The following is a 15,948-nucleotide window of genomic DNA, read 5'->3' on the forward strand; positions in this document are numbered from 1 at the left end:
ACGACATTACACATAACGCAGTAATGCTTGAATTGCGTGCGATTGCTAATACAAAAAAAGCTTTGTAATGTAGCCAAGACTGTTTTATTTTGCAACCATGAACCGTTGCGAACTATTTTCAAGTTTTGCGACATTGTTATGAAGGAGACCGGAGGGGCATATTTTTATGTAAAACACTGATCAGTAGCATTACCAAAGCTAGTTCAAAACGTTCAATATACTCCATTTGCACATATGTCTGGCTGTTGTCCGGCCAAAAATGAATCGATTTACATTCTGTTGTACCAACACGAGGAACGAGCTTCGTGATATTAAATGATTAAACTTTTGGCTATAAATTGTCTATTGCATTGGTGATTGGTTACTTTATTATGTAAAAGTCGGTTTACGCAGCGTTAATTGGTGGTGTACACACTAAATTTTATTACAATAGATATAATATGCATTGTATTTGAGTACTGTATTAGAGACTTAATGCTAACGTAAGCTTAGTAAATTTTGCAACTTGTTCCAAAATTATAGCCCTTAGTTTTACGGTCAAAAATGTAAACCTGTCTTCATTTTTAAAAAGCAAAGTTTGTGATTACTGCACTGCTTTTGCGTTATTATATTTCATTACGTTGGTAACTGCCATGGCTACTGTAATACATACTATAATAAAAATACATACCTATTATATATGTATTGTGTACAAGTTTGTAATTTGTATAGTGCTATATTTTGCGCAATTGAAATAATTTATCATAGTTTAAAAAAAAATATAGAGGATTTATAAGCGTTACCATTTTAACGAATAATTTACAATATGTGCACTTTGCAGTTGCCACAGTCACAGTATACGATCTGCCTTCATCTCTTCAAGAAGTTGGAACTAATATCAGTCCATTCAGTCTCAAAGACAGAAGACTTCTTGAAAGATTTTTTGGAACAGCGATGCAGCAGTTTTTGGTGGAGGTGAACAGTGGTTGGTTGTGAGTTAGGATCTAACAAACAAGATTTTGTATTTTCATTGTGGCAGTGAAGCCCTGTTCATTTGCCCATATCCGAAAGCGATTCAACAACCAAATGGCAGCCTTAAATAAATTCACAATGACGCCACTTCTGAAAAAGAAAAATCACGCAAACGAGGTGGAAGAAATGTCATTAATAGCGATCAAGAGGAGGATGGAAGTTATCAAAAAATTTCCTGGTGACGAACGCACTGCGAAGACTTTAGAAAAGTACCCATCATACAAGTTGAAAGAAAAGGTAAGTGTGATTTTAACTGATATTTCATTAACTTAAGCATAAAATTTAAACAACAGGCTCTGCTTTTTGTCGTTAGTAAACATAAGATACAAAATCGTGTCAACGTTATTGTTGTAACGTTTTCTCTATTTTTGCAGTGCATAACCGACATTGCTATATTCTTTGGATATTCCTCTAAAGAAAACATGGTGAACAAGTGCCGGTTACGATTTTGTAATTTCATCGAGGGAAGGTCATTGTGCCGTGAAACAGGGTGTGTATGCCTAATGGAATTTTCCAAAGTTATGAACCAACTAGAAGCGGTTTCTTCTCTTAAAGAGCTATCTACTGTCATCAAGCTTATGAATGATGGAAGCGTAAAGCTCGTTAAAGATCGAAAACAGCCACATAATTTGTGTGCAGGTACTAAATGAGATCCGGGACCCGGATCAGTTGTTGTTGACCAATTGCAATTTGTTGATTTAGGAAAATCTGAAATTTTTTGTGTCTATTATCTCTGCTTTGTGTACATTTTATCCTGGATTCTTGTCCGAATGTCTTTACTTGTTGCATCATATGCAATATACGGTTTTATTACATTAACCAAAATAATAATTTTAAATAATAATAATTTCGCTTGAATGTTTACATTACAGTATTTCGAAACGAGGAATGTTTGTTTGCCTTCTTTAAGTTTATTGTAAAAACTTTATTATTATTGCATTTGTAGCCTATATAGTTTTTAGTTGACTATATGCCATTTTCCTTAGTTTTGTTCTCGTAGCTTGTGGTAGACGGCATCAAGCCGATTGTGAATTTTGAAAGTAATCGCTTTTTCTTTTCTTTGACTTTTTTGGAAGGATACATAATTAAAATTTTGTCAGACTGGTAATTATGCATTTTGGTCACGTGATGTTCAAGTGCGACATTTCAATTGGCATGGATTAAGCCAGGGAATCCCAGGCTGGTCTAGGTTCTATATGGGCGAGTATTTAGCCAGGTTTACATTAACTAGGACGCTCGCGGCTGAATATGGGGATATTCATAACCAAACACGATTGGAAAGGATTTAGTCGTTTCAGACTAGTATTTAGCCGCAAGAAGGACTGTATTTATCCAGCTGGTAGTGGCTAAATACCGGGATATTCATAACCATTTTTTTGGAACGCATTCAGTCACTTTTTTTTCCTGTGTAGCCAAGAATAGGGTACTATGGTGTTGCCAAAACTCAGTATGGAATGTAGCCTAAAATTTTTTTATGCACCAGACAGCGTAATTTTCAAAGATTGGTGTGCACTGTGCACCAGTAGGCGACAAAAGTGTAGCCTATATCAATAGGTTTTGCGCGTGCATCCCCTGGTTGTGCACTTTTGCTCTACTACTACACTAGCCTAGGCTAGACCCACAATTTGGGTAGCAGGGGTCTAGTAAGTAGGCTATATAATGCATCACTGAGTGTGCGCTTCCAGACATTAAGCCTACACATGGTTATTGGTTATCGTATGGTGGTGCTAGTGGAAAGTGTGAAACCTCAGGTTGGAATGCATGGCATTTTTCGACAAGATTTCAGGGGTCCAGGATGGCCAAAATCGGGGTGTGCAAAATGGTGGATCTTGTAGTTTTCAAGAAACATTAGCCTAAACACAAAGCCTGTGGGCCCTCGTTTTCGGCGACTTTGGGATACACCAAGAACAGTCTTGAAAAATCTCGAGGTTATATGCAGTTGCCATGCATTCCACTGTAGGTGACACCTGTACGCACGAGACAATATGCACGCCGAATATCTGACTCATCAGTTATCACGCCGATTTCTGTAGTTATAATAAATAAACAAACAAAAAGTAGTTGTTTGAACGCCACTTTGTAGTAATTAAACAAATGTGGCAGGCCTATAGAGCACAATAATTTTAAACATTAAAATGCGCACCGACTGAAACATATGTAGCCTACCGATACTTAAAAAATTTACATTTTAAGACAAAATCTGTTGGCATATAAACTATGTTTTGTTTTCCGTCGTGGATCTTTCGCGGAAAACAGTAGATTTCAGTCTGCTTACAGGTATTAGCCTATAGGCTAGGTTTAAAAACTAACTCAACTATATAATTGCAGCACTGCCTGTTATCTGACTTTAAGACATTGTGAAATGGAAAACAACTCAAGGAAAAGAAGACGTTCTTCAGTAAGAAAATTATTGACAATTAGTATTAAAATGTTGTAAATTTGGTATTATACTACTGGTATTAGGCCCAATTGACCTAATTTGACATTAATTTGGTTAGGTAGGTGCTTTCTCGAATGGACAGTATAGCACAGGGGTGTCCAACCTTTTTGGCCAAAGGGCCACATGCGATTTATGAATGATTGCGCGGGCCACTTGAGTGTTTACTGCTAATTTCTAATTAAAATCCTCACACCAAAATTCTAATCTTAGAAATAAATTGTGATGCAATAAAATTAATTTGAACACTTGTGCACCCCTGCACTAGAGAATATAGTATATTAATTATCTATCTATTACTCTATTATCTATATTATCTTTTATCTTTACTATCTATTGCTCTATAGTATAGATAGGACTTTCAGATCAGTTTTCACACAAATTACGCTCCTAAACCATCCGGATGCTTCAGATTACTATGCAAAAAGTTTTGAAAATTTTATACACGTAACCAAAGTCTATAGGTGTGTTTACACCTGCCCCAACTCAACTTTGTGCAGTGCATAGCTCTCTGTGTTATAGAACAAACTAAAGTCATTTACACCTGGTGTACGTTGAATTGCACCCAACTTCGCTCCTTGCTTGAATTTTATTGACTAAGTTGGGCGTAGATTTTTATATTGCCATTGTCGCCCGATGTTCTTTGTGTTTTGTTAGATATTGCTGTGGCATATCTCACGTTGTAATATGCTGTCCTGTAAAACTCCGTTTCTTGGTTGATCTGAAAAACGCTGTTGTCATCTGACTCCTCAGAAGGGCTGTTACTCAGCATCACGGCAAGTTAACATATAAAGTTTTATTCCATATCAAGCACTTTTAAAAGGAAAGTTGTGGTAACTCAAGTTTGACTTAGGCAGCTATCAACGTAAAACAAAACTGAAAAAAGGCATGCACACTTGTCACAAGAAACTGTTAACGAATAAATGACCACTGTAAGAAAATGCAGTCACAACGATGATATTTGTTCACATTTTTTCTTGCTAGATACTTAGATAAGGAAGTTATTAAGTAGTCTTTTTTCAATTACTGTATGATATAATTAATAGGCTACGACACGACAAGCAGCATGCGTTTTACTTTTACAAACTAGAAAATGGGAAAGACTAAAGAATCAAAAACTTCAGTGGTTGTTAACTTGTATTCTTGATTTGCTTGGGTTCATCAAACAGTGGTTCAGTCTTATACCAAAACAAATTGAATGAATATGGCAAATATAAATTGGCACTTAGGCAGACCAGTGTTCGTTTATTCACTGCTTACCATAAGAGCATGTGAAGTCTAGCCAAATGGCTGTGTCTTTTTCACAGTGACTACTACTAACTTACTCAAATCTATAAATAATTAATTATCTAACACAGTTTACAGGACTCAGGACTACATTACATGCGAACAACAGTGAGTGTGTTAAATCTAAAGAACAATCAAAACCAACAAGCTTGATCTTGATTAAACTTATTGCATCATAATGCACTGGACTCAAGCATCATGCTCATTACTACTATATTGAACTAACGTCACACAATGTGACTTCATAAGAAAATGTTTCCTTATAAGATATCTACTTCAGTCTGATTTAAAAGCATTTCATAATGCATTCAGAATATATATATTTTCTTTTGGCTTCATAACCAAGAGAAGTAAATAGCAATACAAACTTTTCTTCGTGCCAAAAAATTTACAGGGATCAGCGGTTGTAAACCTTTGGACTAAATGATATTAAAAAACCCTACGGATGGGAAAATCAGAATAATTTACTATTCTAGAATTATTCCGAATACCAAATCCTATTCTGAATTTTTTTTATTCTAGCAAATTAGCAAACAACGAAACAAGAACAATTTATTATTAACAACAAAAGCACAATCAAATCACAAGTTTATTGCAATGCAATACATTTTGGGTTTCTAAATGTCCCCCAGTCAAACTAGATCGCAACTTCGTAGCAGTTAACCCTGCAGTGGAAAAAGATCTTTCTGAAGATGCTAACGTGGTAGGTATGCAGAGATATTTTAAAGCCAACTGCTTTAGCAGAGGCAACCGTTCTGCATTGTTGTACCACCAGTCTAAATTGTCTGTGGTATTTGGTTGGATCTGCAACTTCAGAAAGCGAAAGAATATAAGAGAAAAAAGAGGAAAAATGCAAATGTGTTTGTGATATGTGCGAATAATGGCTACGCTTGTTTCCTTCAATCAATTGCATGCGATGCACTCGCATGCATTGTTTCTCGCTTTTGTGTCACACATTCACTTTTTCTCACTTGTGCTATCGCACTCTCATGCTCTTAAAACCGAATCCTATTATTCGGTTTAACTTTGCATTTTGGATTCCAATAGTTTAATTTGAATCCTCCGGATTCGGTATTCTGAATTACCCATCCTTAAAAACCCTATTGCTCAATTCAAACCTTCATAATACTTGTAATTTTTATTGAATGTATGTTAATGTTTGAGTTTTGTTCAAACTGTTTCAATCTGGCCCAGAGATGCAAAAAAACTAACTTGTGATTTTTTTGTAGATATTGAAAAAGTCACCTCATCGAAAATCATTAGCTGATATTGATCCCAACACTGAGTATAATGCAGTAAGTTAAGGACTAACTTCCATCATGTTGGCTGTAAGCTATGCAAACTTTAATATTACTGATAATTAATGATATATGTATAAATATAAGTCTTAAGACTGTTATTTTAGGTTGACGAAGATGTAACACGCCATGGATTTAAGCGAAGAGTCAGTTTTGCAAATACTTACCAAGTCAAGTAAGTGTTGGTAACTTATTTGTTTTGAATTTTTGCATTTGGTCTTCTGAGTTAGATGATTTAAAAGCAAACTTTTGGTCGTTTCACAGTGAGTTACATTTAGTTAGTTAGATTAGTTCTAAATTTTGATATCAAGTAAAGAGATTACCATTATATGTGTGATTGCTGGCTGAATTCTTTAAAGCTGAGTGCCTGAGTTTAAATCCAAATCAATCTTGTTTTGCAAGCTTATTAAAATGTTATTGGTCATAAAAACCTGCCAAATTCCTAGGGGAGCGCAACCTCTCTCCCCCCTCAAATAGGTGCCCATGATTGAACAGCGGGTTCAGTAATAATCAAAACATGTAGGATCGTCTGTGGTTATTTTTCTTAACTTTGCCTTTATTGACATTCGCTTATAGTGACACTTTTTCAGTGGACTCTTTAGGTGTCTCTAAAGGTGATTTCTACTGTATATAGATATACATTACACATAATTAATATTAATATGGTTTTATTATGTCCAGAGAAATCAGTCGTGTTGCTGATATTGCCGAAAAGTGGCCTGAACCTTCTTCGGATATTGGTAAGTTAACATAGCATTTACTTTATTTTTAAGCAAAGGTGAATAATCTCAGCATTAAAAGGAAAAGAACTTTTCCACACTGGTTTTGTTTTTTATGAATTGATACATATCTATTTGTCTTAGATGTTACGAATATCAGCAATATATCGAAGCTATCAAAAGATTTTTCATCCAAGAAACAGCAAGCAGAACCAAATCTCGCCTTGACCAAGCTGCTTCAAGCCCCAATAGTTCAAAATGACAAGGACAAAGAAAACAGAAGTGAAATAGTGAGCAAATCTTTCAACTTGACAAAGTTATCGACCATACCTTGCGCTTTACAAGAAATTTATTGTAAAATGTCATACCTTTGATATACGTGGTAGAATGTTTCAAAATCTAACTTTTTTAAAGTTTGAAATCTTACTTTGCCAAAGGGTTCCATTTAGTATAAAAACAATAGTGTAAAATATGTTTTTCAAATATTAACATGGTAGAAATTCTTCACACTACCTAAATTTTTTTACGAAATGCTTGATGTAATTTTCCGAGTTCCTCTGGGTGGGTTCAAGTTAATGTTTATAGTTCACACTTATTCTGGTCTTGACATAAGAGAGGTGAGATGATAGACCAAATCACAGTCTTCTTCATGCCAACTCGCAATAGGCAACACATACATGCTAATACTAGTTATAACATTATCTTGTATATATATCAAAAATCCACTTCTTCAAAAGTTTTAGACATCGCTGGGAGTTCATCAACCAAAAAAAATTGGAGATGCTCTAGCACAGTGGTTCCCAACCGCGGCTCTTAGAGCCGCATGCGGCTCCAAGGTAGCTTTCTTGCGGCTCTCAATGACCCCTGAAAATCCCACAAAAAATAAAAAATCTATTTGTAATAATTAGGGCGATTATTTTTTGACTTGTCAAAAAAAGTCAAAAATTGGTCAAAATTTATAGCGTTAGGTCAAAATTGTTTACAAATTTTTCATTTTACATCTTACAGTTACACCTTGTAGCCTACTTTATACTGTTGTGAATGGTCCATTGTCTACTTATTGTGAATCATAAACCGCCTCCTGAATCCTAAACCACAATTGCGCCTCGCTTTGACAAAGTTATTAAAGCTCAAAGCCAATGCCAAGTTGGACATTAAATTGATTTGTGTTATTTTTCTTGTTAGTGTTGCTATTCGTTGGTACATGATTTCACGCTTTAAAATTTTCGTTATAATTACTTGAGTGTTTTCATGCAGCTCCATACGTACTATGAAGTTTGAAATTCGGCCCCGACACCAAAAAAGGTTGGGAACCACTGCTCTAGCAGATGAGATAGTAGCAAGTGGAGTATGTAGTATCAGGGAAGACCTAAAAGAGTTTGTTAAACGAGTGCTGTTGACTACAGAAAAGCAACCTTCTAATGAATACCAAAAACTTATGGACATGACATTATTGTTTCTTGGAGCATCACCATTTTGAAAAATCTGAATTCCTACATATGCAGCTATCATGATCTGCGGCTAACAAGATAACATATGCTAACAAAAACAAACTAACAAAAAGGCTAACATCAATTGCACCTACAAGATCTGGGTGTTTTGTTGTATCTGTTCCAGAGCAGATAGGATTTATTAACCTGCACTTAACTTTTTGTGTATGTACATCAAAGTTTGGATCACTAATTTCGTTAAAAATGGAGAAAGTTTAAGATGCCGCCTAGGAAATCTGTAAATGTTAATGTTTTTCAGGAATGTTTATATGAGATTTTTGTGGTAAATAGAACTCTTTGGCTGGATAAGACTTTCAGCTTTGAAAATATTAATTTTTTTAACCAATTTATTGTGTAGATTTAACAGTTTTATTACAGCTTTGTTTATTGCATTTTCTTAGGCCTGTGTTCTTGTAGTCCTAATTAATAACTAGGTTTAGCAAGTAAGCCTGCAGGTCTTCTAACTCAGGTTAGGTATGTAATGCGAGTTTTGCTATTTTTATATACTTGTTTACTATTTTATGCAGATTTTATCAGCACATGAAAAAACCTACAGTGACCTTTCAAGATCGAATTGCGAACATCTTGAAGCAAAAAGAAAGAAGCTAGAGGATGAATTTGTTCAACAGAATATACACACAAAGCCCGTCTTAATTCCAGCATTTCTGACAGATGGTACTGATGATGACGAAGCAAATGTTAAGGATTCAAAGATAACTTTGTCTAAAGTTGACACAACAGAGCTGCAGGCTGATTCTGCACTTTCCTTTACAACAGAGTTTTTGAAAAGTTCTCAAAAATCTTTCAGCCCGTCTAATGAGGCCTTTAAACCAGATGTTGATATTTCTGTACCATTTTCATTTGATAATTCGAACATGAAAAATAGCAGTGCTTTGAGTTACCAAAGTATGTCTGGGAAAAGCAAAGGTAGGCAGAGTGAAAAGGAAACTGAAATTTCTGATCAGGAAGCCACCGTCGCTTTCACCGAGAACACACCAAAAGAAAACTGCTTGCAAGATCCTTCAATGAACTCCACAAATGGAGTTAGCTCTATTAAGCCAAATAGATGTAAGGATGAGCCTTGTACACAAGGTATGGACTTAACTTGTATGACAATCCCAGTTGCAAACATTTCACAGATAACCGATGCTAAACTGTCTGCTAGCTTGAAACCTGTCACACCATTTGAAGCTAACACAAGTCTCATGGATTTCACTTGTGTTACGCTTCCAAAGTTGAGTGATGGGGAAAACGAAGTTTTCGAACTAAGCAGTACAACACAGGATTTCACAACTCAGAACTTGAACACCACAAGCAATTCGATGAATTTTACATGTCTCGAAGTCGGCGGTTTGGTCAAGGATGCCCAAGCAGAATTGGACGTCTCATCATCACAAAACACAGACTGTAGAAGGACTGTGCTGGCGGGTTTGAAGGAAACAAACTTGGATGAGGAAAGCATGGAAGAAACTGTGATAGACAGCATTCATTTTCTTTCCAAAACTTCCTTGCAAACTTCACTTGCGATGATGTGTTGTGATACCAATAAGAGTGCTGCAAAGCAAGGTATGACAGCCGCATCATTAACACATGGTGAAGACTTGGTGTCCCAGCCGCCTCTCAATGTTTTAGATAAAACTTCAGGACATTTGGATGACATGACTATGACCTTGTGCATCAATCAACCAATAAAACTGGCATCCACTTCAGCACCGCCTCCCAAGAAATACAAGCTAGCCAACAAGGAAAATGAAACGTCATACCTTCACAACTATACTGAACCTTATCAAGATACCAAGGCACAAAGCAATGAAGAATATACAAAACCTTTGGCAACTTTTGATGACATGGACATAACTTGTAAAAGCTTTATTGGAACCCAATTTAACAGTGAAAGAGACCACTGCGACCTAAATTCCACAGAAGGTACTGAAATAACCTGTAAAACTATACAATCACCTTCAAAAAACAATTCATGTTTGTATGATGATGTCATTCAAAAAAGGCAATCCCATACTGTTGCCCCTAACAAAGATACAAAGAATTTAAGTTTTACTGCTTCTGCGCCTATAGAAAAATTGAACCAAACTCACAAAGATACCATGGAGTCTACCTGTAAATTGTTTACTGTTGCAAGAACGTCAGCAGTAGTGTCTACTTCACATAGCCCGGATTTTTCTGAAGCTGATCCCGAAATAGAGGAAAAACCAATTAATAAAGATGGTGTTGAAAGTAGCAATATTTCACAAGTTATGACAACTGTCTCTATGGAGTTAGTTCAATCTGAGGGTGATGCCTTGGATATTACTTGTGCTGTACCTTCCAAAATAGGTGAAGCCAATAAAACTCATAATGTATTACCTACCACCCAAGCCGGTGAAGATACATATAAACCTACATTTCCACAAGCGATAGCAAGTTCATCCGAAGGATTAAATCACTTTGTTGATGATGCTTTGGATATTACCTGCGCTGTACCTTCAAAAATAGTGGAAGCCAATAAAATTCAGGAAGTATTACTTACAACCCAAGCTGGTGAAGATACATATAAACCTACATTTCCACAAGCGATAGCAAGTTCATCCGAAGAATTGGATCACTTTGTTGATGATGCTTTGGATATTACCTGCGCTGTACCTTCAAAAATAGTGGAAGCCAATAAAATTCAGGAAGTATTACTAACAACCCAAGTTGGTGAAGATACAAATAAATCTACTTTTCCGCAAGTTATTACAAGTTCATCCGAAGAATTGGATCACTCTGTTGATTATACTTTGGATATTACCTGTGCTGTACCTTCCAAAATAGTGGAAGCCAATAAAATTCTGGAAGTATCACTTACAACTCATGCGAGTGAGGAGGAAGATAAATCTACCAAAAGTATTACTCCATCATTTCAAAATAATGCTCTAGACAAATCTAATTTTTCCTTAAATGGCATGGAGCTTACTTGTTTTCCTACGAACAACTTGCAGGTAACAAAGGATCTGATTAATTCGAAAATGGAAAACTCTGTAAGAATAGAGATTGATGATGTTTTTCTTCCAACGATTGAACATGTAAATGAGAGATCCAAGACTAATGAAGATATCACAGAACAAAAAACATTTTTTCATTCTAATGATGTCATCAAAACAGATGCTGTTATAAATAATACCACCTTAGCTGTTGCAAACTTGCCGAAAAATATTTCATCTGTAGGTTTGCCTGTGTCAGAAAATCAAACCGAGCCCGCAAAAAAACTAATTGAAAATACATCAAATAAGCCCTGTTCAACAGAAGAAAATATTGAAGCTGATAAAATCAATGAAAACAGAGTTGCTGTTCAATCCCCTATCATGCACTTACCTAATGTGCTTGTAAGCAAATCTGATAATGTGGTTGGACAAATTCCTGATGATAACTGTGGAAATAATGCATTAGAATTTGTCTTTGATACACCATTATACAAGTCGACACCAAATTTTCCTGTAGATCATGAAATAAAATTTCTTCCAAGTCCAGACACTGTTGATGAAAAAGCCAGCATTAGCCCCAGTGATCACAAAGAGCAAAAAAACGAAAACATCATAGATGAAAAGGATAATTACATGGAATTGCAGCCCAGTAAGTCGTCTTCCAGCAATATGGGTCAGTGTTCTAATGACGAGTCAGTGAAAAATATCGACCTTGCACATTCTTTGCTCACATCAATGACCGACAATGTCCTGCTTCACAACGACCCTACTTGCAGTATTAACATAGACAGCTTTCTTCGGGAATACACCAACGTCAGAATCGGGACAAACAAGAAATGTGCAAAACAACGTAGGAGTCTGATTGTTCCCTCCCAGGCACCAGAGAGACCAAATGCCTTACCAGACATTATTAAAGCCATTTTCATGCAATCAAGAAATTTGCCAATTTATGAAGAGTTCAACAAATCCGTTCGAGAAAAGTTGGAAAGGTGTGTGTTTCACAGTCTCGTTTCAGTCCTATTTTAGAAATTATTAAAATTTAAACGCTAACTTTTATGGTATACACTACCTGCAGTTTGGAAAAACAGATTGAGTCAAAAGAAGCAGAAATTAATTCCTCAAATCCTGAACTGATGAAAACTATTCGATCCTGTTGTGAAATGGAAAGAGAGGAGTTGGTTGAAGAGATTGAAAATCTTGCCCATAAATGTAAAAACCTTACAAAGGTACTTTTAACAAAAGGCAGGCATACCTTTCATGAAAGGTTGTGGTTCATTTTCTTGCTTCAATAAAGTACCATTACTAGAGCGTATCTAGTAGGATGTTTCATTTTTCACCATTTTGGAATTTAAAAAAGCTTGGGGTCTCCCTAGGCGGTATTTTGGGCACAATGAAAGAATCTAAACTTTTTTTTTATTTATGACGTCATTTTGAGGTTGCACCCCCTTGTTGAAGTTTCAGTGGAGGTGCATTGTTCTAATTTGGCGATATCTTGGTAACCGATTGAGCTAGGGCCATTATCAAGGTGTCAAAAGATGCAGAATGGCTGGTTTCCTATAACCACTCAATACATTTTAATTGCATTTTCGCTCTAGAAAAAAAGTTATTTGAGAAAAATATGTCCAACATACAAAATATGTCAAAACTTAGGTTTTTCTCAAATAACTTTTTTTCTAGAGCGAAAATGCAATTAAAATGTATTGAGTGGTTATAGGAAACCAGCCATTCTGCATCTTTTGACACCTTGATAATGGCCCTAGCTCAATCGGTTACCAAGATATCGCCAAATTAGAACAATGCACCTCCACTGAAACTTCAACAAGGGGGTGCAACCTCAAAATGACGTCATAAATAAAAAAAAAGTTTAGATTCTTTCATTGTGCCCAAAATACCGCCTAGGGAGACCCCAAGCTTTTTTAAATTCCAAAATGGTGAAAAAATAAAACATCCTAGTATCTACGGTAATTGACCAATCTTTTCAAATTTAATTGTAGGCATTCTGGAAGGTCGCTAAGAGCAAGCTTAGTAAAAGTCTTGCTCAATCTATAAACTCAACAATCGAAAGTGAACTGCATCCGATAGTGAATCGTTTGAGCTTATTTGGGGATATTCGGCAGCTTCTTGAAACTGCTGTCATTGAAATGGAAACAGGTATTTGGTATTGTGTTGAAAGATTGGTATCAAGAATCGGAAGAATTTTCCTCGAGAATTAACAATTAAAAATTTTTTCAAAAGATTTACGTTTCTTTAAAACGGATTATGTTATTCATAAATGCATAAATATGCAATCTAACTTAATTGCTCAATAATCAATTCACTGATGGGAAGGATGTTTTCAAGACTTAAATGCGTATTTATTATTTACAGTATATTGTTAATAATAATTTAATCGATATTTAACATAGTTATTGAAGAGAAGTCCAGAAAAATACAAAATGACAGCATTTATAGTCCATAAAAATATAAAATAAAAGCATTTTCGTTTGTCAGCAAACTATATTATGAATGTTAAGATTCAGAATAGTAAATTTCAACTTGCATTGGAATCAGTAAACATCTTGCAGCCATCATCACAATCACACACACTAGCCTGACATACATGCGGTTTACAATTGCAACTATTACTGTAATTTTCAAATGTATACAATAAATGTCTATGTATGTTAACATAATTGTATGTATAATTAAATTTTTGTTTTTATATTTAGCTAATGTGGACCTGGACTTGACAGAAAAGTGCTTATTAGAGCAAGGTGATCCCCCAGATGAAGAACAGGTGGTTGAATATCAAGACAATCAGAAGCACATCGAATCATTAGAACAAAGTACATTGACACAAAAAGCTAGTAAATAGTTTTGTTGGCGAAATGGTTATGAACAAATTTCGAGACGAACAATGAACATCGATCAAATAATGGAATGTGTAATTGTTTTGATATCGTTACAGTCCTTTGATACTACTGTTCAAATTAATCACTAACTTGCATCGATTTTGCAGAACTCTCCCATGTTGTTGCACTAAACCACAAGTTGGTTTCTGAAACCATGGAGTGGAATAGTGCAAGAAATAATCTGTGGGAGTCAATTGATAAGCAAGATGAAATGGAAGAAGAAAGACAAGAAAAAAAGGAGCTTGCAAAGATGAAAAGAAGAATAATTACAAACTTGCAACGGTATCACAGATGTTGATAGATGTTGATAATTCTGATAGATGTTGATAATTCTGATTTTATCTCTTATTAGTCTTATCTCTATTGATCTTATCTCTATTAGTAGTTTGTTGCTTTACTTTTCAGTGATTGACATCATGATACACCATGACTTATTTTTATGTTTACATATTTTATTTTTAGTTTATTGCATTTATTTCTCAGGTTTATTCCATGGAAGCTTTTGCAAGACTCCAATCATCAAAAGTCATTTGGTTTTCTTCAAAACACATTTATTGTACATATCTTTTTCAACAACTCAAGACTCATTACTTCTTTTGATTGCACTTCCACCCTACCAGGTTAATTACTTCCTTTATGCAATAGTTTGGACATTCGCTGGCCTTTTTGTCTTTCAGTGACCAATGGCTCGATTACAGTGATGCTAACACTTGCTATAACTTGAATTTACTTTTTTACTTTCAGATGGTTTTGCAAGATTAGACAAAAATGTCTATAATTTTCTTCACAAACTGCTTGCCTTATGTATCAGCAGTGATCGTTTGGTTGCTGAATACAAGAGTATGGATGACCTAAATAAGGTGATGTTAAGATGTCACTTTACTCACGCTGTTCAGACTTAGTTTAGTAGTTTTATAATTTTTTTCAAATATACTTTTGTATATTTTGTTCTTCTTTGATTCTATGTTATATTTACTCAAACATTTTCTGTATTTGTAAAACGCATTGTATTATTATGTTTTTATAGGCATTAGGTATGATTTCAAGGTGCACAAATGCTGTGCAAACCTTGCATCGTGAACTTGAAAATGTTTCTATGGACTACAGCCATTGTTCTTTAGATTTTGTTGACACCACAGTAGTTGTAGATTTCCACTGTCGAGCGCCAAACTTCTGCAGGTATATGATCCTTATTATATAATTTTTCACTGAGAAGAAAATTTTCACTGTGTTTTGCAGAATTTAATCTGTTATACTTTAAACAGCTTCAGAGTATCGTTTGACTTCTTAAAAAATCAGCTGGACAGATCAACTTGCTCTTCCTTCCAACCTCAATTTTACAGATTTATGCAGGATAAATATACGTTTGGCAAGTTCAGGTTGGTTTTAAATATTTCTGCCACCACTTGCAATATGTAATGTGTGGTGAGATTTAAGCCATCATTCTATTTTTATTACAATCTAATTATTTTTTTCTATTTCAACTACTTTTTACCTATTTCAAAACTAATGGGGGGGACAACCTTTAAGAAAAGCGAACCCACTTATAATTTGTTAAGAAGCACTGTGGTTACCGTGATGTTCAAAAAATGCTACTTTTCAGTGAGACGAATGTGATGCAAGCTCTCCAGTCTGTGAAAGTGCATTCTCACTTTTACTTTACACGACTTGTTCAAGCTGTTGTGAAACTCATGACGTCTACAGAAACTTAACTCTGAACACTTGGGTGATTTCAACCTCTTATAGCACAATTATTTACACTTGTTAAATTTTAATCTTTCTTTATTGGCACTAGTTTTGCACATGCAGCTGCCTAAATATGACGTTATAATAAAATATTTGAACTTACCTCGTGTTT

General features: G+C 35.2%; 2 protein-coding genes across 2 annotated transcripts; both read left to right on the plus strand.

The window, feature by feature from the left end:
* Nucleotides 1-974: 974 nt before the first annotated feature.
* LOC143462252 (uncharacterized) lies at nucleotides 975-1,661 on the plus strand. Its single transcript, XM_076960333.1, has 2 exons — nucleotides 975-1,248; nucleotides 1,386-1,661. The coding sequence occupies exons 1-2, from the start codon at nucleotides 1,066-1,068 to the stop codon at nucleotides 1,659-1,661; spliced, it is 459 nt and encodes a 152-aa protein (XP_076816448.1). The 5' UTR covers nucleotides 975-1,065.
* A 985-nt stretch (nucleotides 1,662-2,646) lies between these two features.
* Nucleotides 2,647-15,938, plus strand: LOC143462325 (uncharacterized). The gene is made up of 15 exons (XM_076960444.1): nucleotides 2,647-3,409; nucleotides 5,965-6,030; nucleotides 6,141-6,208; nucleotides 6,715-6,773; nucleotides 6,897-7,042; nucleotides 8,770-12,188; nucleotides 12,275-12,425; nucleotides 13,194-13,350; nucleotides 13,908-14,024; nucleotides 14,198-14,372; nucleotides 14,574-14,710; nucleotides 14,835-14,950; nucleotides 15,118-15,269; nucleotides 15,356-15,469; nucleotides 15,694-15,938. The coding sequence occupies exons 1-15, from the start codon at nucleotides 3,374-3,376 to the stop codon at nucleotides 15,800-15,802; spliced, it is 5,022 nt and encodes a 1,673-aa protein (XP_076816559.1). The 5' UTR covers nucleotides 2,647-3,373; the 3' UTR covers nucleotides 15,803-15,938.
* Nucleotides 15,939-15,948: the final 10 nt, after the last annotated feature.

The sequence above is a fragment of the Clavelina lepadiformis genome, chromosome 6 (assembly GCF_947623445.1).
Source record: "Clavelina lepadiformis chromosome 6, kaClaLepa1.1, whole genome shotgun sequence".
NCBI classification, from domain to species: domain Eukaryota; kingdom Metazoa; phylum Chordata; class Ascidiacea; order Aplousobranchia; family Clavelinidae; genus Clavelina; species Clavelina lepadiformis.

Coding starts and splice junctions, on each gene's coding strand:
- LOC143462252 (XM_076960333.1), top strand. CDS start 1,066: ATGGCAGCCTTAAATAAATTCACAATGACGCCACTTCTGAAAAAGAAA. Junction 1,249..1,385: donor CATACAAGTTGAAAGAAAAG/GTAAGTGTGATT, acceptor CTATTTTTGCAG/TGCATAACCGACATTGCTAT.
- LOC143462325 (XM_076960444.1), top strand. CDS start 3,374: ATGGAAAACAACTCAAGGAAAAGAAGACGTTCTTCA. Junction 14,951..15,117: donor GTATGGATGACCTAAATAAG/GTGATGTTAAGA, acceptor ATGTTTTTATAG/GCATTAGGTATGATTTCAAG. Junction 15,270..15,355: donor CGAGCGCCAAACTTCTGCAG/GTATATGATCCT, acceptor TACTTTAAACAG/CTTCAGAGTATCGTTTGACT.